Source organism: Lichenostomus cassidix, chromosome 20 (assembly GCF_008360975.1).
Source record: "Lichenostomus cassidix isolate B80296 chromosome 20, HeHo_3.0, whole genome shotgun sequence".
NCBI classification, from domain to species: Eukaryota; Metazoa; Chordata; class Aves; order Passeriformes; family Meliphagidae; genus Lichenostomus; species Lichenostomus cassidix.
The window spans coordinates 7,123,322-7,148,647 of record NC_139500.1 but is presented as its reverse complement, the minus strand read 5'-3'; the positions used below and the strand labels follow the sequence as shown (position 1 = coordinate 7,148,647).

General features: G+C 46.4%; 1 protein-coding gene across 1 annotated transcript; it reads right to left on the bottom strand.

Moving 5' to 3' along the window:
* Positions 1 to 1,018: 1,018 nt before the first annotated feature.
* On the bottom strand, positions 1,019 to 23,874 carry CSNK2A1 (casein kinase 2 alpha 1). Its single transcript, XM_085079518.1, has 13 exons — positions 23,722 to 23,874; positions 11,753 to 11,946; positions 10,636 to 10,747; positions 9,626 to 9,727; positions 9,156 to 9,206; positions 8,371 to 8,430; positions 7,590 to 7,673; positions 7,079 to 7,189; positions 6,172 to 6,273; positions 5,163 to 5,263; positions 4,296 to 4,444; positions 2,998 to 3,084; positions 1,019 to 2,343 (listed from the first exon to the last, which is right to left on the bottom strand). Exons 2-13 carry the CDS (start codon positions 11,851 to 11,853, stop codon positions 2,228 to 2,230), a joined length of 1,176 nt encoding a protein of 391 aa, XP_084935644.1. The 5' UTR covers positions 11,854 to 11,946; positions 23,722 to 23,874; the 3' UTR covers positions 1,019 to 2,227.
* Between the last annotated feature and the right edge of the window lie 1,452 nt (positions 23,875 to 25,326).

Below are 25,326 nucleotides of genomic sequence, written 5' to 3'. Positions count from 1 at the left end.
GAGAACAAGCTCCCGGCACTTCGTGTGAGGGCTTGTCAAAGCCACAAAGCTCCTTCCAGGCACAAGGTTCCGCGGTTCCCTGTGCAAGGGCTGATGGGCACCGGGGCCATCCGCCACTCCCCGTCTTCTCTTCCACACGTCTTAACCTGGTGCAAACCTCCCTCGCTTAGAATAACAAAAGAACTGGGCTAAATGTCCTGCATGGCTCAGAACCAGTGCAAACAAGCTGTATTTTGTCATATTGGGTGCTTTTACGTTACAGCACATTGAGGTAACAGTCAACACAGTCCAACTTTCACATCACTTTAGGATATAAAAGATTAAGTACAATGGATTTCCACTGGATGAAGGCATGGAGGAGAAAGCTACCGTGGTGTACGTGAAAAACCTCATTTCCCTGCCAGCAATTCTCACAGAAAGAGGCAGCGTTCCATGTCCCACAAATCAGCTCAATCCAGCCCACATGCTCCATCCTAAAATTAACTAAGCAACGTGGAAGCACACGTCCATCCCCCCCGAAAGGACAGAGGGATGGGTGCCTGGGACAAGCAGGAGCTGCAGGCCAAGGCATCAGCACCCACTGAGGAACATGAAGATCACTCAGTGACCAGGGGAACAATTGCTGCAATGGCTTTGGGATGGGACGTCACTGAGAGGGACAGGTGCTATTGTGCCTGCAGCCACACCAGCTGAGCCCCCCTAGCATCAGGTGACTGAAAACAAGTCACAGAAATCCAGTGAGTGGCAACACGCACAAACACCTAAGAACTGGTTCATCATGTCAATTCCCCACCATCATGACTGAGACAGGAGGTTTGGTTTTTTTTTTTGTTATGGCAAAAGATCCTTCTTCCAGGAAATACTTTGGCTTGTGACATCTGTGTAAGGCTTCTCTGCACTGCTCCCCACGGGTGTGACAGGGACATGGCCTGCCCAGGGCACATGTGGCTGTCACCACTCCTGTGTCAGTGTATGACCACCCCAGGGAGGCCTCTACACAGGGAACTTAAATCTAACCTCGATAAATAAAACCAAATGTTTATTTACACCAAAGAATTCCAACACTGGATCTTTCACATATGAAGGACAAAGTATATATACACAGCAAGGGATAGCAGGGCTGTAACAAGGGTGCTTTTCCGTTGTCAATGATAATATTTGTCCACAATTACTGATCTACCATTTCAGTTTAAGTTAACGTCTCCTCGCTCCTTCCTCTCAGTGCATATTTACAAGACTGTGAGGTAACTGGTATTCTCACCACATGGCACGTGAGGGAGGGGATGGTGGGTGAAGATGTGGGATCGGACTTGGCGCAGTCTGATTTTTCCAGCTTTAAGTAGCCACCAGCTCAAAACCTATAGAAACAATTTAAAAACAATATACCCAATAACAAACTAATTCCAGGGATCCAAGCCAAGCAACGGCTGGAAGAACCCTCTGTGAGAAAGGGGCTGATCAGAGCAGGGCTTACTCTACAGGAGCACCTGTCTCACGAGGTGGCAAGGACTCCCATTGGATCAGTAACTTCATTTTTAAGACTAAAATTACATGCAAGGGGTGAGTTGGCATTCTGGTTGACTCCTAAGGAGACATTATCCAATCCAATTAGGGTTTTGGACACTATCTGCACTTATTCCTTTTAAGCTTATCCCACCTCTCCCTACTGGAATTGTCTCCTCAGTGTACCCTGGCTGGGACATATGCAGGACATGGGGTTCAAGTGTGGTACTTTAAGAATCCCCTCCCCTGCCTCACGAAGACTTGGTTTGGTAGTCCCTGGAGAACAGCACAATCCCCCAAGGTGTAGGCTCGTGGAGGAATAATGGTGGGAACATGAAGAGATTTCCAGCAGGATGCAAGAGCTTGAAAATGTTGTTGATTAATCTTTGTTATTACATGGAGAGTTGGGGTTTTTTTGTTTGATTTTTTTTTGGGGGGGGGTGAAAGAAAAACTGTCCAAGAAGTATTCCATCTGTAGGTATTTTCAGGGAATCCCCTGAGTTACGAAAAGTTCAAGTAAAAAAAGAAAAATCAGCCTATAATAATTTTGTATATAATGACTGAACTACTATAAATCCACAAGCAACAGTTCAGACACGGTGTCTCCAAAGCGTTCATCCCCTCCCTTCCCCTGCCAGGCATGAGCTGCGTCCTGAGGAGAGGTGGAGGGGGAAACCTCTTCCCCACCTGACTCAGCTCAGGCAGCAGGAGACAGAGCCCATCACTACTGCTGGGCGCCTGCAGCAGCTGGAACCGGCATCCCCAGGGTGGTGGTGGCAGAGATGACGGGTGAGCCTGCTAGAGGTCCAAGGGGTGAAGGTGTTGGCACTGAAGAAATCCCTGGAAGAGAGACAGGTAAACTGGAATTAGAGTGAAAACAGCACTGCTATCCAGGACAGCTCAGCTTCTGAAGTCAAGTGGTAGCTTTGCACGTCAGTTATGTTTTCAGAGCTGCCAAAATAAGCTGAGATCAGAGATCTGTCACTGTTCTCTGCAGCTCTGGGAAGGGCACAGATTTGCACACATTCGAGTGTCACTGATGGGCAGAGATGTGGCAGGATCACAGAATGGTTTGGGTTGGAAAGGACCTTAAAACTCCTCTTGTTCCAACCACCCTGCCATGGGTAGGGACACCTTCCACTAGACCAGGTTGCACCAAGCCCCATCCAAGCTGGGCCTTTAACAATTCCAGGGATCGGGCAGCCACAGCTTCTCTGAGCAACCTATGCCAGTGGACAGTCCTTCAAACTGCTGCTAGAAAATCAACTGCAAAGCATTTGTTAAAGTAAGACCAGAAAAACAGGTCAGGCTGCCCAAGGCCTTATTTTATCAGGCTCTCCCACCCACTTCACAGCACTCCTTGCCCTTGTCCACCATCCTGGGAGATGACCCAACGTCCCACCTGCTCAATTCTCCCTCCTGGATCCTCCCACCCACCCTACATGTACAAATGCTTTAGCACACCAAGCACCAAGAATAGTTGGTAGAACTGACCTGACATCATGCTCGCACTGCTGACAGGAGTGCTGCCACCTGGCAAGTTGGATGGGCCCATCCGAGCCTGGTCTTTCACAATGGGATCTAGGAAGAGCACACTACCTGTAAGTGCTGTTGCCAGAGAGATGCTGAGGCACACAGACTGCCTGTGGCCTGTGTGTTCAGCCAGTCCTGGCACTCTGCTGGTGTCACATAACATCAACCATCAACTAGTGAAACACAGACATTTCCACCAGCTCCAGTGGAAAGCACTCAAGAATGCACCAAGGTCATATGATATTGAGGAAAGTCAGCTAAATGACGTGATTTGCAGTTCAGCATGACTGACTGACAGGAAAAGCTCAAGGATATTACAGCAAAGTCGATCTTTCTGTGCTAAGCAACTGTGTAATTGCAGAAAGCCAAACCCAGAATATGGGTGTAACAAGCTGAAAGATTATCACTAATTACAGTCATGTGTCATGTCTCTATACACATCTCACAGCAGCCTGTGAGCTGCCAGGAGTGTCACCGGAACTTGTTGTCTTCCATTATCCCAGCTTACTCACTAACTTTTTATTTTCAGCTGCATGTAAATAACTCTCTCACCTGAACGGGGACAACCCTTTCCTGCCTCCCAGGCCTTCTGTGCCAGACAAAGGAATTCCAAACTTTGCCTTTCCTCATGCTGAGCTCAGCACAACCTGTATCTCTTTGCGGACACAAGTTAATCAACTGTTTGTCCAGTTCTCACATTCCAAGCTTTTGGCTTCGCTAATGCTCATAATTGCAAAACATTTCCCTGGGATATTTCCAACAGGTGTAGCACAGATCAACAGTTAATTAAAGGGAACCCTTCAGCAGCAGCAGCAGAAGCAAAAAAAACCCCCAAAAAACCGAACAAACCACCTGAGCAAATATTGACACTATGCATTTTGCAGCTGCTTCAAACCCCTAAATATCAGTATCTGTGAAAACCAGCAATCATTTAAAAACATTTACTAGTGAAAGTTACATTTTTGCTTGCAAAACCAAGATCTGCATATATCAGCAGCTAAGCAATTTAGCAACAAAAGAAGGTAAAAGGTCTGTTTATCAACAAACCAGAACTCCCTGTTTATCCAAACACAAGAATCCATGCCCACCCCAAATCACATCATTTAGGTGACTTTCCTTGGTATCATCTGCTGATTCAGTGCAATTATTTGTAGAAACCAGGCTTATCATTGCTGCCATTCTCTTGTTTCCATCTACACAACTCCTGGGAACAGAGACTTCCCAGAGGCAGAACTCTGAGGACAGCAGCTGATACTTACAGAAGTAGGGGTGTTCCATGGCTTCTCTTGCTGTGAGTCGTGACTGGTGATCATATCGCAACAGCTTGTCTAAGAAATCCAGAGCTTCTGGACTCACCAGATGTTGGTTCTCACTGTGGACAAAGCGCTCCCATCGCTTACGGGAGTGTCTGCAGGAAAAGAGACCCAAATCAGGTCAGGCAGGGGACAGCAATGCCAAAACTCACTTTTTTAAGGAGCAAGAACTGTGACAGATGTCCAGCCCAGAGGGAGGCCGCTGCTCTGTACAGCAGCTGCGGGGCTGAGACATTCCAGAACATGAAGCAGTGTCACCATGTCTCCACGTGGTGGCACAGCTGTCACAGCCCCAGCATAGCCACCTTGGCCACCACAGTCACTGCACAGCCCTGCCATGACCCCTACAGCAGCAGGACTAATGTTCAGAATGGATTACAGGCCTAAAATTCCTGGTTCTGCTCTTATGGCCCCAAAATTAGCTCCTTTAGTTTTAGGATCACACAAAATAACTCTGTGAGGGGGAAAAAAAACATATAAATGCCATCTTAAGCAGCACCTGACTTTCTGCACTGTAATGCTGAGAAACACCATTTTGTTTTTTTTTCCCCAGACTGAAGAGTGCATTTGCCCTTCATGCTTTCTGCTCCAGTAGTTCCTTTATTGCTTGGATGACATTTAAAAACCTTTCCTCAGGCCCATTTCCATATAAAGGACTACAGGAAGCACTGGCAAAAGGGACTGAAAGCACAAAGTGACAGTTTTCCAGAATTCTGGCTCTGATTTTTCCCACAAGTTTTTGTTCATTTCAAGATCTGTTGACAAAGCTGTAGCTGTCTGGGTCTACCAAAAAGACTCCAGGCTTTGGCTCACCTGCCCAAGATGTCATTGAAACGTGGATCCAGTTCAATGTTGTATTTGTCAATGTAGTCATACAGATCTTCTGTCCCCAGCACCTTGGCTATCCTCACCAGCTGGGAACAAACACAAAAACAAGTCACTGCTGTGAAGGTATGATAATACCAGAGCCTGCATAAAGATATAGCAGCACAATCCCTTGGGAGCTTGAATGTGGTCTCAGCAGTGTAAATTAGAAGCCACAGGGTCATCCTGTGGCTCTGGCTGCCCCAGCCACACACAGTCCCAGACATCAGGAACATGCCTCCACTCACAGCAAGAGCTCAGTACCCCAAGGCAGACAAGAGGGAGCCACAGACCCAAAAATCTCTAAACCCTGAGGCCCTGCAACATTAACTCCCTTAGTGGAAAGAAAATACTCAAATCCAGCAGAGGGGAAGGCAAGAATAACTGGTCAAAAAAGCAGAAATTCTGGATTTTGCATGTGAAAGGTGAAGCACTACCCCAGAGAGCTCCAGAATGAAGGTTTGAGAATAGAAGGTCCCTGTTCCAGAATATTTGCATGGCAGTCACATGCTGAGCATGTGATAAAGGTTTAAATATAAAAATGTTGGCCTAAAGGCAACACATCAAGAATTTCACAATCTATATACACCTGTAGCAAATTCACAATTACTATACAGAACGGGGGAAGAGTGAATAGTGACAGGGGCTTTTCACATAACATAACATAACCTCAGGAATAGTCAAACTATGTACCAGAACACACCAGCCTTAATATAACTGTTGCTACAGCTTTTTCCAGACACCTACTGAGGAGCTCCTAAGTACAAAGCTCTATAAATCCATTTCTGTTTAATTGGTTACATAATCTTGCACACTTGGGAAAAGAAATGTGGCTTCAAACTGAGCAAAGAAGCCATTAGAGAAAGGCTTAAAAATTCTCTGGATGACTTGATAGAAGCCTAAGCAGGAAACCTTCATGGTGCTAAGAGAACAGACATTGTACATGACCAGCTCTCACCTGATCATAGTTGTCATGGCCATGGAAAAATGGCTCCTTTCGGAATATCATACTAGCCAACATGCAACCCAAGCTCCACATATCCAGACTGTAATCATACATCTGTACAAAACCAGAAGGACAATTCAATTTCTAATGAATTAAGCAGAATAGACTTCCAAAACTAACAGGGTCCACCCCCTCCCTCCAGTGACATGAACACAGCCATGTTATGCTAGAAACAAACTGAACTATCTTCATCCCTAAATCATTGTTCAGCTCATTGTTCCAGTTACTCAAACTGGGATACAGCAATTAGCAGGACAGCAGGTATCCTCGTTCCATCCCTCTCTGCCAGGATATTAAAGACCAGAGCTTTCTTCTATTTTCACTGCAGACTCCCAATGTTATAAACCACTGAGAAACGTGTGTTGAGAAAGGAAGCAGTGCAACAAGCAACAAAACGTGTGAACTCCCCAGGAGCCATGGGCAGGTAAGGGATGTGCCTTTTTCCAGAACCAGCATGGTCTGAAAGTCACCAGGAACACTGTGATTTCCATAATGCAAACTGCCATCAGATATGGGGATGCTTTTATAGCTTAATTTAGAAGTTCATGAAGTACTCGTTGTTCCTACAGGGGCTTTATTTCATTCCTGTACCTTACTGCAAACACAGCCTTGCTAAAAAAATATTCAACATTTGTATTCCAAGATCCATGATGATAGTTCTGCAGCTCTTCCTCAGGTCCTGAGACTACTCATTAGTTTCTTTCATTCAGTGGCTTTATAGCCACTGCTTTCTGCCATAAATTTTGGAACAAACTGTCTTTAGCTTTAACTCTCTAGACATCTGAATTTTGTGTTTATTACCTTGAAATGGCACTGACTTTCCATATAAAAGTCAGTAAGAAGTCCTGGTAATTCTTACCTGATAATCTACAAGAAGTTCAGGTCCTTTGAAATATCTGGAAGCCACTCTGACATTGTACTCTTGGCCGGGGTGATAGAATTCAGCCAAACCCCAGTCTATTAGTCTAAGCTAGAAATGGTAGAAAAAAAAGAAAAAAGGCTCAAGGGATGTTCCAGCTTTCCACTGGCTGAATGACACCGGTGAGTTTAGTTTGAAGTTAATTTACAAGTCTTCCATATTCAATTAATTTGATCAGAGTATCTGGTTACATATTGTCCCCAAACCCGTATCACCAACCAGTCTAAATATAATACATCTCCTTACAACCCTGCCCATGGGTTACATGTGACCCATTAAAGCCTCAAAAAGCAGCATATAACAATCTCATTTCACATTTCTCCACACCACAAAAGCAGAGTCTTCCTCAAGGAGGTCTACTAGTACCACTACACAGGAATACCCAAAAGGTATCCCAGTTTGCCAAGAGAAAAGCAAGACCCCTCCCTGACCCCTGGCCACCCCACACTACCTTTCTGTGCTCATGGTCAATCATGACGTTGTGAGGTTTGACATCTCTGTGCATGATTCCCATGCTATGGCAGTAATCTAGAGCCTGCAGGTGAAAGAAAAACAGATGCTGCAGTCACAAGAACCTCTCAGGTTCAACCACATTAAGCACTATTCTCACATATATCAAGTCTAAATGGATGACAAGACTGTCCAATGTTAGATCCTGGACTAGACTCACTGATCACAGAACATGCTTCTAGAGTCCCTAGAATCCCCTCTCAAAGGGAGGTCCCACCAACACAAATGTCTCATAATATTTGTGTGCTTCCTCATAAAAACTGGAATTTCAGAGTCCCTAAAGAGCATAGTTACCAGGCACTAATGATCACATATGCCCCCCCTTCTCCACACTCCTAAGGAGAAATTACTTGGTTCAGAAGAATGGACAAAGCCATTTCACTCACATTACATTAGAACACAAATCCAGCCAGAAAGAGATCACAATATTCTGTTTTCAGAGGCTACACGTACTCCTGATTTAGGATTTTAAGCTATCTAAATGCACCAAAAGGCTTTATTAGCCACAAAAGAAAACAAATAAAGGACTATAATTTGTTACAGAAACAGGGCTGAAAAATCGATACTGACTTGACCTTTTCCTGCCCAATTCTTCCATAGGCTCTTTCCTTTCCTTAGTGATACGATGTCACTACCATCAGTGACACGAGAACCACCTCTACAGGATTAGCTGAGAGCAAATACTAGAAACAAACCAACAAAACAGGAAAACACCAACTTACCTTCAAAATCTCATACATGTAGAATCGAATATCATAATCTGTTAATGTCTGGTATAATTGCTGTGGGACACAAACACATCCTGTCAGTGTTCAACATACAAAAAACCCATCACATCCATGCCAATCCAAAACTCCCAGCCCTGCTCTGGACTGCTATCATTGTCCAAACCTATCTGAAGCAACAGTCCAAGTTTCCCAACTTACTCTGATCCCACACCCAACTCTGATCAGTCTGTTCCTCTCTCTCTTTACAAATCCCATGCATAGCTTACTTCCAGCTCTGCTCAGACAGCACATCCTGGTTCCTGTCACTATCTCCCTCTGGCTGTACCCACCCACCACCAGCACGATGTATGGCATTACACAGCCTTTCTTCTCCTAAGGCAAGTCAGTAGGAAGGGGAACAAAGAAACATTTAAATCCCTATTCCCTTTCAGTATGAAAGGTCATAGAAACAGCTGTCTACATTTAAAGTGGTTTCAACAAATAGTTGTACACATAAAAGCAAAATGCCTCAAAAAACAGGCACTGATGGGCCACAAGATAACAGATTCATTTGTTACCACTTGGAATCTGGAGTCTCATCTTGTAACTTTGGTGGCAAAATGGTACTGACGAACAAATACAAACTTCCATCCCAACTGTATTTACCTTTAAAGGCATTTCCTATGCTGGAAGGAAATGATTCAATAATCTGCCTGACCTATGTACTTGCCTTTCCCCAGCAAAACAGTACGAGTGGCTCACAAACATAAAGAAAAGAGAAGTCACAGCCCACACTGTACCTTAAAGTCTGTGTTGTTTACATGTTCAAAAACCAAAGCAGGTGTTCGAGACTGGAACAGAAAGAAAAACATTCATCCACGTTGACATACATTTCCACTTAGGATAATGAATTAAATATTTATTCCTTCTAAAACTGCAAAAAACCCCTCTGCCTTGGATGTAGTTATGATTCCACTCAGACAGAGAGAGCACAGCCAAAGCCCACAGCCCCCGGCAGCACTGTTTGCACAGCGAATTAACTTGTCTCAGCTCACTGGTATCTCTTCCTCACAGAGTGAGGGGCTGGAGGGACCTGTGGGGGAAGGGCCCTCTAAAAGAAGTTTATCAGATTAAGAGCTGATCTGATTAGTCAATTCAAAAGCAGGATTTAAGAGCAGGGTAAAACATAAAAGCCAGGTCAGAGCTGAAATCAAACAGAGCAACTTCACCCATAACCCTAGTGTACCCTTCGAGTTCCTCCCATACTCACCACAGGATCTTTTACTATATCTGCAAGGGTGATTATATTGGGACCGCCTCGCAAGTTCTCTAAGATCTTGATTTCACGCTTGATTTTCTTCTTTTTAACAGGCTGAGGAATAAAAACCCAAAGTGTAAGATAAAGCACGGCAGTAAAGTGAGGCTAACAGCTCAACACCCAGATGACAACACCCAGATGACTGCAGATCAGCAAAATATATGAGCCTTTGCAGTTTAACCTGAGTATGCATCACACCATTAAGGGCTCAAATATCTGCTGTCTTCTTTCAACCATACAACCCTGACAGCTAGAGACAGTAATTCCATGTGAAGGAGAGGCAAGAAGATGGCATTTTTTTAAAAAGCTCTCTGAACATGATCTGATAGGACAAGAGGAAATGTCCTCAAGTCATGCCAGGGGACGTATAGGTTGGGTATCAGGAAAAAATTTCATCACAAGAAGGGTTGTCAAGCCCTGGAACAGGCTGCTCCAGTGGTGAAGACATCATTCTTGAATGGATTTAAAAGATGCAGTTGTAACACGTGGGGTATTGACTACACTTGATGAACTTAAGAGTGCTTTCCCAACCTGAATAGTTCTGTGATTCTCTGATACTCCAAGACTTCTTAACTGGCATGTGGCAAATGTTTAACTATGAGAAGTCCATGGGCTGAGGGTCATTAAATGAAGGCCATGCCCATGACAGCCTGCCAGGACGCTGGCACTTAGAGAAGCTGAGAATTTTGTAGTCAGCTGTTGAAGTGTTGCTTAGCTCCAAGTAAAAAGGTGTTGCACATCAGAGCTTCTTTAAGACAGTGCCTAATTCCTTACAGGCAGAGATCTGACTTAATAACCAAGTGCAGGGCTTTTATCAGGAGGCTCAAAACGATGGCCTGTTTCACTGAGTGACACTCCAAAGCCAGGCTTTAAGGATTTCAGTTTTAAAACATCAATCAGCCCTTTCTGGCCTCCTGATCACCTCGAGACAGATTTTATCTTTTGCCCAATCCCCAGCTCACCTTGAGAATTTTAACAACTACTTTTTCGTTATTTGTAATGTTGATGGCTTCAAATACTTCACTGTATTTGCCTCGGCCTAATTTTCGAACTAGCTGGTAATCATCTTGATTTCTGTGGAGAGAAAAGGTTAGAGTTCCAAAGGGCTCAGTCATTTCCATCACAACTTACAAAGTGCTCCTTAACACTCAATCACTGCCTCATTTCCCAGACAAAGGGGATCAACTAGTGCCTTACCTCTCCTGAATGGGATGATTTAATAATTAGGAGATAAACAGGGAGCTTCTATTTGGCCAAAACAGATTCAATCCAGAACTATGGATTGAGAGCCCGACTATGTATTTCAGCATTAGCAAACTCTAACTATGCCTTCTCTATTTGGAAGCTCCATTTTTCCTTGTATAATGCTGGTAAAATTCAACAAAGCCAGTAAGAGCAAAAATCTAAGGGCAAGCCTGTTTAAAAACAGTCTAGGCACAAAGCAGCACTTATGCTCAGACGGCTGTGTACATTCCAGAAACTGGGAACTGCACAGCTGAGGGCAGAACTCTGTCTGGGCCCTCCATATCCCAGCAGGAACGCAGAGCTATGAAGCTGCCACCACTGCTGTCTGATTCTGGGACACTTTAGTCATGAGCTCAATTTAGACCTCCTTCCTTCAAAGAGAAGCAGCCATGTCTTTTCCAGGCACTCGCAGAGAGCTGAGCAACAAGTCACTAAATAGTATGTACCTATTTAAGTCTGTGGAGTCTCTTCACTCATCCAAGTCAACAGCAACAGCAGTCTGAAATTCTTTTCAGCCCTGTACTCAGGACTGTTTGGATTGTTTCAGAAAAATATTTTCTTCCCTTTGAAAGGGATGTTTCCTGACTACCTGGCAAAGATTCTTCAAACTTTTAAGGAAGCTGTTATAAATGTTCCTCCACAAGTAGGGACTTAAAAGGTTGATAAAAAACCACTTTTCTGAAAAAGAGTTGTGATCTTTTCACTTGACATCTGCGAAGAAGCACGAAAAAGCCTCATGCAGCACAGATGCCTAAACTCCCAAAGTACCACTACACCGGATCTGCAGAGATTGATCCCAGTGCAGGGACATCCAGAAGCAGCCCAGAGACTTACCCCCACTCAACAACATGCGACTCATAGTCCCAGTACTCCCGGGGTCTGTGTGTATTCACATCCGTGTAAACTCTGGCCCTGCTCGGCACGGGTCCCGACATATCAGACAGCTTGGCAGGCGGAAGTGAGATGTGAAATCAGAGGCGACCTGGTCTGCAATGCTGACAGAGGAAAAAGGCCTCAGATTCCTCCACCTGCAGACAGAATATAAACCAGAGGTTAAATTCTCAAGGTACTTCAAAAGTATTTAAGTTAATCATTAAAAGCTGCTGCAAAGGAGAGGCTGGGGCCTGCCCAGCCACAGGCCTGGGATCACTTGTCAGAGTTTGAAAGCCATTTGTCTGCTCTCCCTCACACAGGACTGCCCCAAGCAAACCAACCCCCCGACCTTGCAACTTTCAGCACCTTGTTTCCAACTGCTGGTTGCAGAAGTAACTTTCCAAAAGGAAAGAAATGCCATGTGCTCTGTATCTGCAGACAGATTCCCTCCTTTTGACTCCAGAGTGAAAGCAACACCCACGGGCCACAATCTTACCCCCACCACAAGTCTTGTGCCATCCCATGTAACCAAATCAATTCTGCTCAGATGGGAACTAGCTTTAGTCACAACTTCCTACAGTCAAGACATTAAATCTGACTGTCCAAAAGACAGCAGCATCTGTGCTGGATTATGATGCTTTATTCAAACATGAAAGAAATGCACTGCTGCAAGAGTCTGAAGATGTTCCTTTGCACTCTGCTTGCCTAGAGAGTTTGGTAAGTACCTCCAATCCTTCCCCATTACAATGCAATTTTTGTGAAGCTTCTGCTAAGTCTTATCAGTATTAAGAGTAGTCAAAATCACTCCAAACAAAGTTACTGTATGTCAGAGACAAATACTCTTTATTTTTATCATATATATCTGAATATCTGATCATCTGTATCTGAATATTTAAGACAGCAGTAACTCACTAGAGTTCTGTATCAATATTATCTTACTTAAAATAAATGTGCCTTTGCACCTCTTAAATCTTTCACATGGCAAAATTAACACCTTTGCATGTGTTTAAATACAAGAATCCCCTTGTCAGCTTTCAAAATAATTTACAAGGAAGGGAGCTGTACTGGAGCATGGAGGAGTATTGTCTGGTATTTAGCACATGGCAGGGCCATACAGCCCTGTGTATGTGCTCTAACAGTGGGCAACACTACTACCTAAAGTAATGTATTTTTTTGCTATGCCAATCTTACTCCTTCACAGAAAACGGGCAACTGCTGGACTGCAGGAGGAAGTAATAGCCCCATTAATCACACACTAATGAGAAAGACCTAGAAATCTGCTCAGAGCAGTTAGCTTAAGCTATTACGACATGTCACACCAGAAGAAAACTCTAGAAGCAAAATCCTCCTCTATGGGCAGAGCCCTGTTGTTTATTTGAGGTCTGCAACACTTCAGCTGCTGTGAGGATCCAGCAAGGACCACTGGCTGTGAAGATTACGGTGGACCTTAGGGGACACAGTTCTGATGTCCTTCACTGTGTCACACAACCTAACTGGCAGCTGGTCCTGCATCCAGAAGCCGAAGTGCATGCAAGGACTCTGTGTCGTGGACAAAGCCTCCTTAGGTGGGACAGAGCTGAGCACTAGGTTACTTTCTGACCTACTGACACACAAGTGGTGCTGGTGGCACCTTCAGCCAGACAGGGTTGCAGTAATCCAGTTTCAAGGCTGAATACAGCACGATCCCAAAGTCCACAATGCAAGGGTGACTGAGGCCTTAGATTAATAAAAGAAGGATGGGGCACTACAGCCATGTGTCCAGCTAATGGAAGAATATGGAGTATTCCTGAAAATACAGAAAGCCTATTCCTGGACAAAATGCTAGTCCTCTCAGAAAATACAATTTCAGAAGATGAGGCAGCAATCATCTAAGACCTCAAAGCATTTATGTGGCATGACTCAGACACTTAGAAATTAGATGTCCCCAGGCATTACCAGAGCATGCAAGTTTACTAGAACAGTTTAGTACACTGAAATTTATTAGATTTTGAAGTTCAATCATTGTGTTTTTGTTTCTCTTCGTTCCATGTGCTTCTGGCAGGATATGCACTGGCCCATTTCCTCTGCCCAATGCTCCTTGTGAAGGAATTAACTGAACCTATAAAGGTCTCAGATGACTTAGCAATTTTGATTTTTAAGCACAACCCAGTATCAATAAAGCACATGTGACTGCTCCCCTCACCCAGCTTAGCAAGATCAGTTTCAGCACCAAAAAAAGAGAGAAAAAGAAAAATCAATCACATTATCTAAAGATAGATCAAATTTCACAGTGGCTATTTTTTGTCACGTAGCTCTAGCCTAGCTCAAGCAGCACATTGTAACAGGCTGCTCACAGAAGGGCTTTTTCAGGAAATCATCAACTGTAGCTTCTAAGAATGGCACACAATGTCTATTTACGAGGGTAGGTATTATTGTCTACTGTTCCTTACACAGGAAGGGGAGAGAGTCTGCACAGATAACTTAATTTTAAAGCAAACAGTTACAGACACACAAACTTACCCTGCCTGAAAGCTGCTCACTCACTCTGCTCAAAACTGCCAAGGAACTTGTATAGATTTTGCTTTCACTGCCCCTGGAGGAGGATTATTTTGCAGTGTATCCAAGCTCTTTGGCAGAAGGGAATGACACAAATAAGGACAGATAATGGGGACAGGTGTTGACATGCAAACGTCAGTTGAGCTTGCACTTTTAAGGCAGGAAAATCTACACTATGAGCAGCAATTGCACCCAGAGAAGTGCCCTGAGCTTGTTATAAAAGGTGAGTTCTATTTCTGCAGAATACAAACAGAATGTTGTCATTTATTAATTCCAGCATTAAAGAATCATAGAATAATTTATATTGGGAGAGTCTGCTAAACATCATGTAATCAAAGGAAATGGGGTGAGATCAGGGTCCAGTGCAGCCTTGAGCATCTCAAAGACAATATTAAAATTTTAATTTCTCTGGTAGAAAAGCGTTTAACCAGGAAGCAACCATGAGCAACATACTGGAGGTCACAGAGGAAGACAAAGCACCCATCTACAGTCTGACATACTGTTCACTGCCAAGGCTTGCCTGTGCAAGGACACAGAACATGGTTTCTCATTCAGCACCTGTGGTGACACCCCTTGGACACATACCACCCAACACGGGGGTCCACATAGCAGCTACAGCAAAGGAGCACCATGCCAAAGTTCCACTGCTGGCTTTTCCCACATAGGCCTGTCCTCAAAAATGCTGTTGCAGTATGAACAAACTGATAATTAGCTGATTTCTTACACAGCAGCCTTATCAAGAGGAACCCACAGGACCCTGTTCATCTTGCACAAGAACAGAGCCAAACACAGCTCCTGTCCTGCTAACAGAGACTCCACAGCAGTGCCCAAAGCCCCAGCCCAGAGACAAGAACAATTGCGCTGCCACTATATAGGAATTTTTTAATTGGAAGGCCTACTAATTAAAAAAGATCAGTTCTTAAACATTCAAATTCTTTTAACAGTAGCCTGTTGTCTGAACAGCTTGGCAAGCTTAGACATTTTGTGCCTAAAGTTCAATAAAAGGGTAAAAAGCCTCTGAATGTTCACTTTGAATCTGATTTTAAAAACATTTTAATGTAAACCAGTTACAAACTGCCTCATTTTTAAAAAGAGATGCTATCATCCTTAGAATGCACTCTAAGAACAACCATGCCCCCAAAGAGAATTTAATATTTTGTGAAGTATCCCTACTTCCAGTACCTACTCCAATTAGCACAGGAATTTCCTACACCCTCTGTCCTTCCAGATGCATGCACTTACAGCAAGTAGCAACAAAACACAGCTAAGAAATCCATGAAGATCAGTTTCTGAGAAACACATCTACTTCGCCTTTAGTACAATGTGGTTTTTTTTTTTTAAGTCAAGAATAACTGAGATACTGGAATGTTTTTTTTCTCCTTTTAAATGGAAATGTTTTTGGCACGGAACCTCTCTCAAGCAGTTACTCACTCAGAACTTTAAACCTACAAAGTTGCATCAGTATGATGCAGCACTTCTACAGGCTCCCAGTGAGCTGAAAGCCAAGAGCTTCCCAGAAGACTGGTGTCCCAAAGAACTCGCTAGTGCTATCCAAGTGATGACCTTTGTGGATAAGGTATGGAGTATAAATAATGTACCTAAGAACACAAGCACCGCTTGACACTGGCTGCCCTGTGGAAGCTGCTAACAACATGCCTTGCCCTCAGTGGGAGCAGTATGCTGCCAGGAGGATCCAAGCTCATTCACAGAGTGGACTGAACCCAGCAATCCTCGTTCAACACCACATAAACCTGGTTATTCCCATTGATCCACCAGAACTTGGCTTCAGCGAGCCCACAGCAGTCCCAAAAGAATAAGACAGGCCCTGAACTGCAGCAAGCTGAACTCAAAGAGCCAATAAAACATTTCTGTTGCTTTATGAATTCCAGACAGACTGTCCCAGACAAGCTCACCTTCCTCTCGAGTAGAAAGCGAGGTGGACAGATCGGCCAAACAGGTCTAGAGACTTTCCTCTCACTTCTACTTTCCCCACGTAAGCTCATTACAGTGGCGATTGTGCCAGCCTAAGACTGTAAACAGGCTGAGACAGCAGCAGGTTTGTTGTGAGAGAAGAAAAGCTCTGTCAGTGGAGAAGAGCAGAATTACAGTGTGGAGTCTGGAATCAAAAGGTTATTCCTTTTCTTTTATCTACAGCTGCAAGTGAGATGTTACCTTTCATATCAGAAGGCTTAAATCCAGCCTCTAAAATCATGAGTGTAAAATGTGATTTGTTAGGGTGAGCAAGAATTACAATTATCAGATAAAATTGATGATTATTTCCCTCACATAACCCACATAGTCCTGTAATCCTCCCAGGGAAGAGCACTTGCTCCTTCACAGTTTTGGAAAGTATCTAATAATGGAGAGACACCACTGAAATTAAAAAATCAAGACATGCCTGAATATTACAGTACAGCCTGATGGAAGTCAGTATCAATCAACACCCAGCTTACCTTTAAAAGCAATAATAGTCAACAACTTTGTAGAAAAATATGCTCCATCTCACAAAAGAAACCTGATTTGTGTGTTCTCCTGATGCTGAAACTGCAGCAATACAAGTAGGGAACAAATGACCTCCAGAAGTCCCTTGCAACCTATATTTTTCTATGATTTTACAGCTAAAATAGAAACAAGCCTGGATTAACAAAACTGACATTTTACATCCTTTCCTGAAGATCATTTACCTACTAAAGGGTCAACATCAATAGAAAAGCAGATTTTACAACTGGAGTTACAAAAAAACCCCAGCTTAGGTTTGAAATCAAACTTTTCTCTGGGTATTGTTTTGAACAGCACAGTCTGCTTTAACTGCATTTTCCAAGAAAACTGTCTTCCAGATTTCTTTTAAATAGCTGGTTGTGTCTGACTGTGGAGAAATAACAAATCATGATACGTAATGACCTCAACATTCCCTTAAGAAAGAAACATGAACTGTTGTGATTAATTCAAAACAAGACATGGCCAGTCTGTGGGGAAAGCAGTTGACAGGTTTAGTTATACTGGAAGAAACATCTTGGAGTAATTCTGCACTAGAAACATCCTAAATTTAGATTGACTCTTCCTTCATCAGCTCCACTGATTCCTCCCTGAATTCCTCACGGTTCCTGCCAAGGAAAAAGTCATCCCCTGCAATGAAGATCACAATCCATATGGAAGCCACAAGAACCACCATGGAATGGTTTTACTGTAACTCCATGTTTTATGATACTCTGCACAGTCTTGGGGAAAACATCACTGTCCCACTTTCCCAACTCAGAAAGCAGCATCTAACACGTCTGTCACCCTCCAGGATGCCCTGGCAGTGGCTGTGGTGCCACACACTCTTCTCCTGGCAGAAGGTCTGTTACGCTTTCTCTTTCTTTTTGTTCAGATCTGTAACTGCTGAATTTTAGCAGAGCTCACATGAACCCTCTTTGGGTCTCCAGTATGTAAGGCTGGTTGGACACCTGTCCTTTGCCAACCATCAGTGTTGGAACAGGATGTGGACCTGCGGCAGACCACCAGGATTACCTCCAGCAGCAGGGAATGCTGCTCATTCCATCTCCTAAGACATTCTGTAAGAACAGAAAACTTCCCAAAATCATCAAAAATCATCTTTTCGGAGCTAAGTTAGTCAACGGCACATGGAGCAAAGAGAAAGACCCCAAAACACAAAGACCCCGAAGCTGACCTTGGATGAGGCTGTGCAGCCACAGGGGGCAGCAACACCAGCAAGACACCCAAGCCCCAGCAGCCGAGCACAGGCTCTGCCCCTTTTCCCATGCTGGCAGCTTCTCCTGCCACTGCTCCCAGCCTCCCATAAACCCAGCAGATATCCTCACTGCCAGTCCTGACACAAGCCGATAAAGATGGCTGCAGTATAACCAGGCATTGCCAAGCTAACGTGTCTGTACACACACACACCAAACAAAAACCAATAGCAAAACTCTTCTGCTTGAACCTCTTCCTCAAACCGACAGTTCAGGCTGAGCAAGGAATGCAGGAAAGGCGAGGGGATTTTTTTTGGAGTATTATCCCTTTAGGTCTGCCCTAAAGCCAAAGCAAGACTTTAACAGGAAGCAGTTTTTTTTCTTCCAAGAGCACTAACAAAACTAAACCTTCTACTGCTGGAGATTTGGACAGTATTCCAGTTACCAAAACTATAGTTTTTGAGATCCCAGCAACACCAGGGAACTCTTCCTGGAGGCTCACAAAGGGGATTGTTTCAGAACCACTACAGGCTCTTCACAGCTGACATCAGGTTCCACTGGCAGCATCCTCTGGAATGTTCTACCTCCCTAATTGCTGCTAAGTGACACAGTTGTTTTCCTCATTAATTAATAGGCACAGAGTACTGCCAGGCCAATCGTTCAGCTGATTTGACTCCTATGGTTCATGCACAGAGAGAGATCTAGGCACAACTCAGACAACTGACTGGTACCAGTGATCTGTTACAGAGTTTTAATTGATCTGATCATGCAATTCCTAGAAGCAGGAACAGTTATCAGAGCCAAAGGATAAACCAGAGGACACTGCATGTAACTATTTCTTCAGGAAATCCCTGTGATCAGCTGTTCCATGGAACAAGCAATGCATCACAAGCCATCTCCAATCACTCAGCCAGCATCCAGCAGGCTCAGCAAGAGACACCCGATGCAAACCCCTGCCAGCAAGTGAAGTTCTGACATAATTCTCAAAAAATTCATCATTATTAACACAAGATGAAACTAGCTACCACCATTCCAAGAATCAAATGGAAAAACCCAGCTATTAAACTCCAGCAATCAGCACTCTCCTTAACACCTTGCAAGCCCCCAGTAAAGCCACTGTGTCAAAACTTGTAACTTATTTTGCAAACTCAGTTGAAATTAATCTGGATGCTGGAGAGTGAGCAAAAAGCCCTGTTTTTCCTTCTGGAGTAAAACCAAGTGTGGAAAAAAAGGCTGGAATTCAACAGCACACCGCTAACAGATAGAGAAACCTGTTACAAAGACTGTAAGAGAAAGAACACTGCAGGAGCTCTTGCTTTTCTAGACTGGAAATTAATTTGTTGTGCGCGTCCACGCTCATCCATTTTGTGAACACTAAAAATACTTTCTGACAACTCACACGCACATGTGCAAATATGCTCTGAGAAAATGCCTTCTCCAAAGGCTTTGGTAACAACAGGGAGAGGCACCTTTTTGGCTCCCCGGACACAGGAGGATTTGAGGCCACTTCTTTCCCACCAGGGCAAGACCTTTCCCACTCAGGGAAAGCAAGTTCTGGCATGTAATTCTGTGTTAGCACATTGGATTCTCCCTGCACTTGGCTTAATTAAAAGAGGACTAATTTAGCCTTTGGTTGTTCCAGAAGGTGCAAGGGCAGAGCCTACTTCTCTGCAAAAAGAGAGTGAGTAACATCAATTTTCTAGGTCTGCTGTTAACACTCAAGACTGTCCAATAGGAAACCTGAGCCAAACTCCTGCCTTGACTCAAAATTGTTTTCCATCTAGCACATATTCTATTCACCATTCACATGAAATAAATTGCCATAATATGATGCAGCCATTACATGGAGAGGAGCTGGACAGTCTGCTTTAGAAACCACCTCCCTGTAAATGGTAATATTCACTAAAAAATAGAACTCAGTAAGGAGGACATAACCTAAATCTCAGAAATAAACTCAGTGGAAAATTAAAATTATTGAAGTTGTAACCTTCCAAATGTGAGTCTGTGGTGGTACCAAGTCCACAAAGAACTCCAAGCCTCCCTTCTGCTCTTCAGCCTCCCAAAGCAGCAGCATGAAACGGATAATAAAATCATTTGTCCAGAACAGTGTGAACACAGGAGCAGGTGAGACTTGTGCCAGGATCATGTAGCTGCTTCTCTACTGTTGACTCCTGAACAGAAAATACCCATGAACCACTGATCCAGTCCCCACATCAACAATCTCACTTCTCCTCCATCTTTCCTACCAATATGTAAGTTTGGCACCTTGATGGCAAAAAGGGCCAAAAACCAGCTTGGAAAAACACTCTACTTTCAGCAACAGAACTAACACCAGCTCAAAAAGCTGCAGCCTCCTCCTCCAAGCAGTTTTTTCAGGTTCAAAGGAGAACTCCCTTTCTCCAATTACATTCTGCAAATTCCAGGGAAGTCAGCTCTTGGAAGCCCCTGGAAGGAGATATCCAAGCTTAGAAAAATTATCCAAGAGCTGTCTTGCAACAAATGTTTGTAGCCAGACTGAGTCAAGGTAGTCCTTCCTGATCTTAAAATCTTGTTGGTTTTTTTTTCTCTCAAGATCCTTATGGGACAATAAGATCTAAGATGGCATCAATCTCATCCATGGAGTTTCTAAAACAGCTATCTTAATGTAAGCAATTCCATAATGGAGGAATGGTGGAGGTGACAGGTCTGGTAACCCAGAAATAAATCCCTGCCTCTTCAGAAATGTGACACTAAATTAATCACACCACCACAATGTCACCCATTTGCTTCTCCTGTCTTCCTTTCCCTTATTCCTTAGAGGACATGAGGAAAGACAAAAAGAGAAAATTAGCTCTGTAAGAAGAAAATGGAGAAGAATTGAAGTGGAAGTATAAGGACATCCACCATTTAATAAAATTGGGAAAAGTTGGGTACATGTCCCTTTATTAGAGCAAAAGATTTCTTTCTCTACAACTCTATGAATCCATAATCACCCTTCAGCACCCTATATGCCCCGAAATTCCTACTTCCAACTCATTCCATGCTGATGAACCTGATCTCCATTACTTGAAAATTCCCCAAATATCAAACACTAAAGTCTTTCCATGTCTCACCTAAAATTGTATTTTATCAAGTCTTTTCCCAACAATCCTTAATCCCAGGTTTGCATCTTTGTTCTCACATCTCACCAGCTTTTTTTCAAGCAAACAAGTACCATTAACTGCCCCTGCACAGACCTGAACAACCTCAATGCCATGCAACATTCCATGATCCCATTTCCTCCACATTTGCTAGAACCTACTGGCAATTTCACTAACCACTTTTCCAAAGAGCAATATTCCCAACATCCAACAAGCCTCGCTCTCCCTCAATCTATGAACCCAAGAGCCCTGCCAAACCCAGAAAACCTGTTCTGAACCTCCCAATTGGATGTCTCTGCTTTGTCCTCCAACATCTCTACCTCTCACCACATTTATCCATGCTCTGTGCCTCATTCCCTCACCCAGATCTTCAGCTGCATGAGTTTTTTTGCTTCTTTGCTGCAGCTAAAGCCAAGATCATGTTCCTTTCTTCAACCCTGTTTCAACTCCCCGTGGGCAGCAGCTGACTGGCCAAGCTCTTTGGTCTGAGTGCAGGACATGTACACCCAACTCTAACACCTCACAAACTGAGATCAAGAAGACAGCAGATTTCACTAACAACAGAAATTATATTACCAGGTATTGCCATAAAACACCAGAGAAAGATGAAATAAAGGAAATTTCTCCCCACTGGCAAGATTAAAGGGAAGGATCACTGCCTACCACCAAAGATAGACATTCTTAATGCTCAGGGAAAGGTCTGGACCTTTACAATAAGCCCTTTTCTGCCTGGAGTCATCCAAAGAGAACAGGGATTCCAGCCACAAGGCACAGGCAGATCTTTTCCTGAGTGCACAGCACTTGCCTGTCCTGATCGGACATCCCAATTCCAGTTTGCATCTTCCAGTTACAGACACAGTGTGCGTCTCCACAGAGGATGTGCTCTAGGAACTGAAACATTACCCTAACCCTAGGTTTAGGGCTAATTAAGGAACTGATGAAGCTTCACTTTCCCCAAATCCTGCCTTGAGCCTTCCCAAGCTCACTCTCTCCTCTCTTAGCAGAAGCTTCACCCTTTTCTACATCACATCAAAACCGGCAACCACAGGATGAGCGATTCCTCTGCCCCAGCCAACGATGCACCCAGAATCCACACTGGATTCACATTCAACACCCAGGTCTGCTGGCAGGATGGCACAAGCCCCAACCCTGAGTCTGAATGATCTGAGCAATTCTGTTTCAGAAAAGAGAGCCTGTTCAAAGAACAAAGAAATCACTCCCAGCCCCAAGCAGAAACGCTGGGTGTCCACTTGCTTTCCTCTGAACAGCTGCCACTGTGCCCAGTTCCCTGCGGCAGGGGCTCTTCCCAACCCATCTGCAGAGTGCACTGAGCGTTGGGGTTCCATGAGGAGCCAGGTGAGCACATGGCACAGCCCTCTCCAGAGGCATGTGCCCAGTTTCAAAGCCTGGCACCAAGGGTCAGTGCAAGAGCAGCTCCCCAGGGCCCCAGCCCAGGGTTAGCTTGAGCAACACAAACCCCAGACCACCACAGACCCCTCTCAGGGGTTAGAAAGGACCCACAAGGATCATCAAGTCCAACTCCTGGCCCCGCACAGGACACCCCAACCTCACCCTGCACCTGAGAACATTGTCCACATGCTCCTTGAGCTCTGTCAAGCTTGGGGCCGTTACCATTGCCCTGAGGAGCCTGTTTCAGTCTCCATCCACCATCTGCGTGAAAAATCTTTTCCTAATATCCAACCTAGACCACCCTGCACACAGCTCCATGCCATTTCCCCACGTCCTGCAACTGATCACCAGAGATGATAGATCAGTGCCTGCCCCTCCACTTCCCCTGAGTATTCACAATCCAAACTTTATTGGTTTTACCTAAAGCCCTTAGTAAGAAAGAATAAAGTGATCTGACACACACGGGGTTCCATAATCTTATTTAACCCCTCTCTTACAAACCACATTTTACCAACAGCCACACAGCTCTCGGTCCCAAGGCACAATTAACTAAATTAACAGCAGGGGAAAGACTGACCACTGCTTCCAGAGACTGGTGTGGAAAGTCGCGAGAACGACCTTCCCCTTCACCCAGAAAGGCCCAGAACGGAGTCCCTGCGTAGCCGGGGGTGGGAGCACAAACAGGCCTTTCCATGCCTCTCCGCATCCCCCCGCTTCTCCGGGCAGGGCGGGGAAGAGGCAAGACCGAGCAATTTAGGTAAATAACACCTACACGCCCCGAACGTGGGAGCTGAGAGAGCTGGGGGAGGGGACGGCTCCCGTTCCGCGGGGCCCTGCCCTTCCTGCGCGGCCGAGGGCGGCCCCGCACCGGGCTGGGGGCAGCGGGGTGGCCCCTCCACACCCCCTGCCCACTCCCCCCGGGGACTCGGACCCTTCCGTGGGCAGCAGGCGGCGGGCGCTGCCCTTCCCGCCGCACCGGGCCCGCCCGCTCTGCCCGTTCCCCCTCAGCGCCGCCGCGGCCCCGCTCTCCTGAGGGGCGGCCGCGGCCCCCCGGCCCACACCGCGCCCGCGGTGGGGGGGCGGAGGGGCTCAGGAGGCGCCGCGGCGCCTCCCCCCCGACGCCCGCTCCGCCCGCCACCGCCGCGGGGCCCCGCGTGGGCGCCGGAGCCGCCGGTACCTGGCGCGGCCGCCGCCGCCGCCGCCGCCGCCGCACACAGACAATATGGCGGAGGCACAAGGCTCGGCCGCCGCCGCAGGGACCAGAGCGAGGCGCGCCGGAAACGGAAACCGCGCGAGCCCCGCCACGCGCCGCGGGGGCGTGCGCAGGGAAGGGTGGAGCACGTCGCGGGGGGTTATGGGTGTTGTAGTCCACGATGGTAACGGCGGTGTGGGGAGGACGCGGGTTTGCTCCCGCTGAGTGTCCAGGTGTGTCCCCGTGAGCCGCAGGGAGATGGCGGGGTCCCGTGTCGGCCTCCGCGGCCCCGGCGGGAGGCCCGACCGTGAGCGGCGGCCGCTTGGGCCCAGCCTCTCTGTGGGGCTGTGCCGGAGGCCCGCCGCCAGGGGGCGACTGCAGCCTGCGGAGCGGCCCCGGTACCGGCGCTTTCCCCGGCCCTTCCATCGGCTCCGGTACCGGTTCTTCCCCCGGTCTTTCCCACGGTTCTTCTATCGGCCCTTCCACAACCCTGTCCGGCCGTTCGCCAGCCCTTCTCTGGCCCTTCCATCAGCCCTTTCCCGGCCGTTCTACCGGCGCTGCCCCGGCCCTCCCCGATCCCGGGGCTGCTGCAGAGCCGTGGGTCCCGCCCGGGCTGTGGGGGCTCTGGCGCAGTTCGTGGACGGGGCTCATTCCTCTGCTGAGCCGGCAGCCGGGCCAGCAACCAGGCCAAGCCCTGACCTAATCCAGCGACCCATGACCTTCTCTCCCTGCTTTTCACCTTTTTAGCCCAATTTCTAGCCGTGCAGCCCGGGACATCATTTTTTCCCCCAAGGATTGGCCGAAGCAGATGGTCCATTGATCCATCTGGCCAGGCTGAGCTGGAGGAGACCCCGAAAGGGGAGAAAAGGCATCCAGGTTCAGCCTGAGCCTGAGCAGTAGCTTGGGCTCATGGCACCCTCGGAGCAGGGCTGGCCAGGAACATGCAGCTCTGGGCGGGTCACTGTCCTCCCACCAAGTCCAGGCTCTGGCTCGAGCTGAGAGCCAGCCTGGAGGGGAGTGGGTTGTGTTGAGCTATGTCTGCACCCCTTTGATCCCCCTGCAGATCTCCCCGTGCCCTTCTGCAGGGAGCCAGCCTGGCCCATCCCGACCTCATGGAAAGCTGAGCAGGGCCAGGCTTCACCCCACTTCCCTCCCGGTGTGGGAGTCTCCCCCAGGGGAGGCCGCTGGCCCAAACCTCGCAGCCCCTCACCCCGGGTCACTCCCATTAGGTAAAGGAGCAGCTCGTCCTGGCGGGGGTATCTCCCTCTTGCGCTTTCCTTGTATTGTACGGCCCTGGGTCATCGAGGAAATCTTACAGGTCCTTCTGCTGCCGAGTGGTCACGGGGGAAGCCCGGCCCCCTTCCCCCCATTGTCAGCGGCCGGGCCGTATCCTCGCTCCAAGCCCCGGCCCCTAAAAATAGCTCTTTGTCAGGCGATTGTTCCGACACCTTCGCGGCGGCATTGACGTGGGCCGGAGCGGGAGAGCGGTGGGGTAGGTGGAGGGGAAGGGCTGGAGATCCCCCCTGGGACCAGTCCGAGGATTTGCCGCTGATAACGGCCCCTGTTGTGGGGAAATGGGCTCCTGGCGCG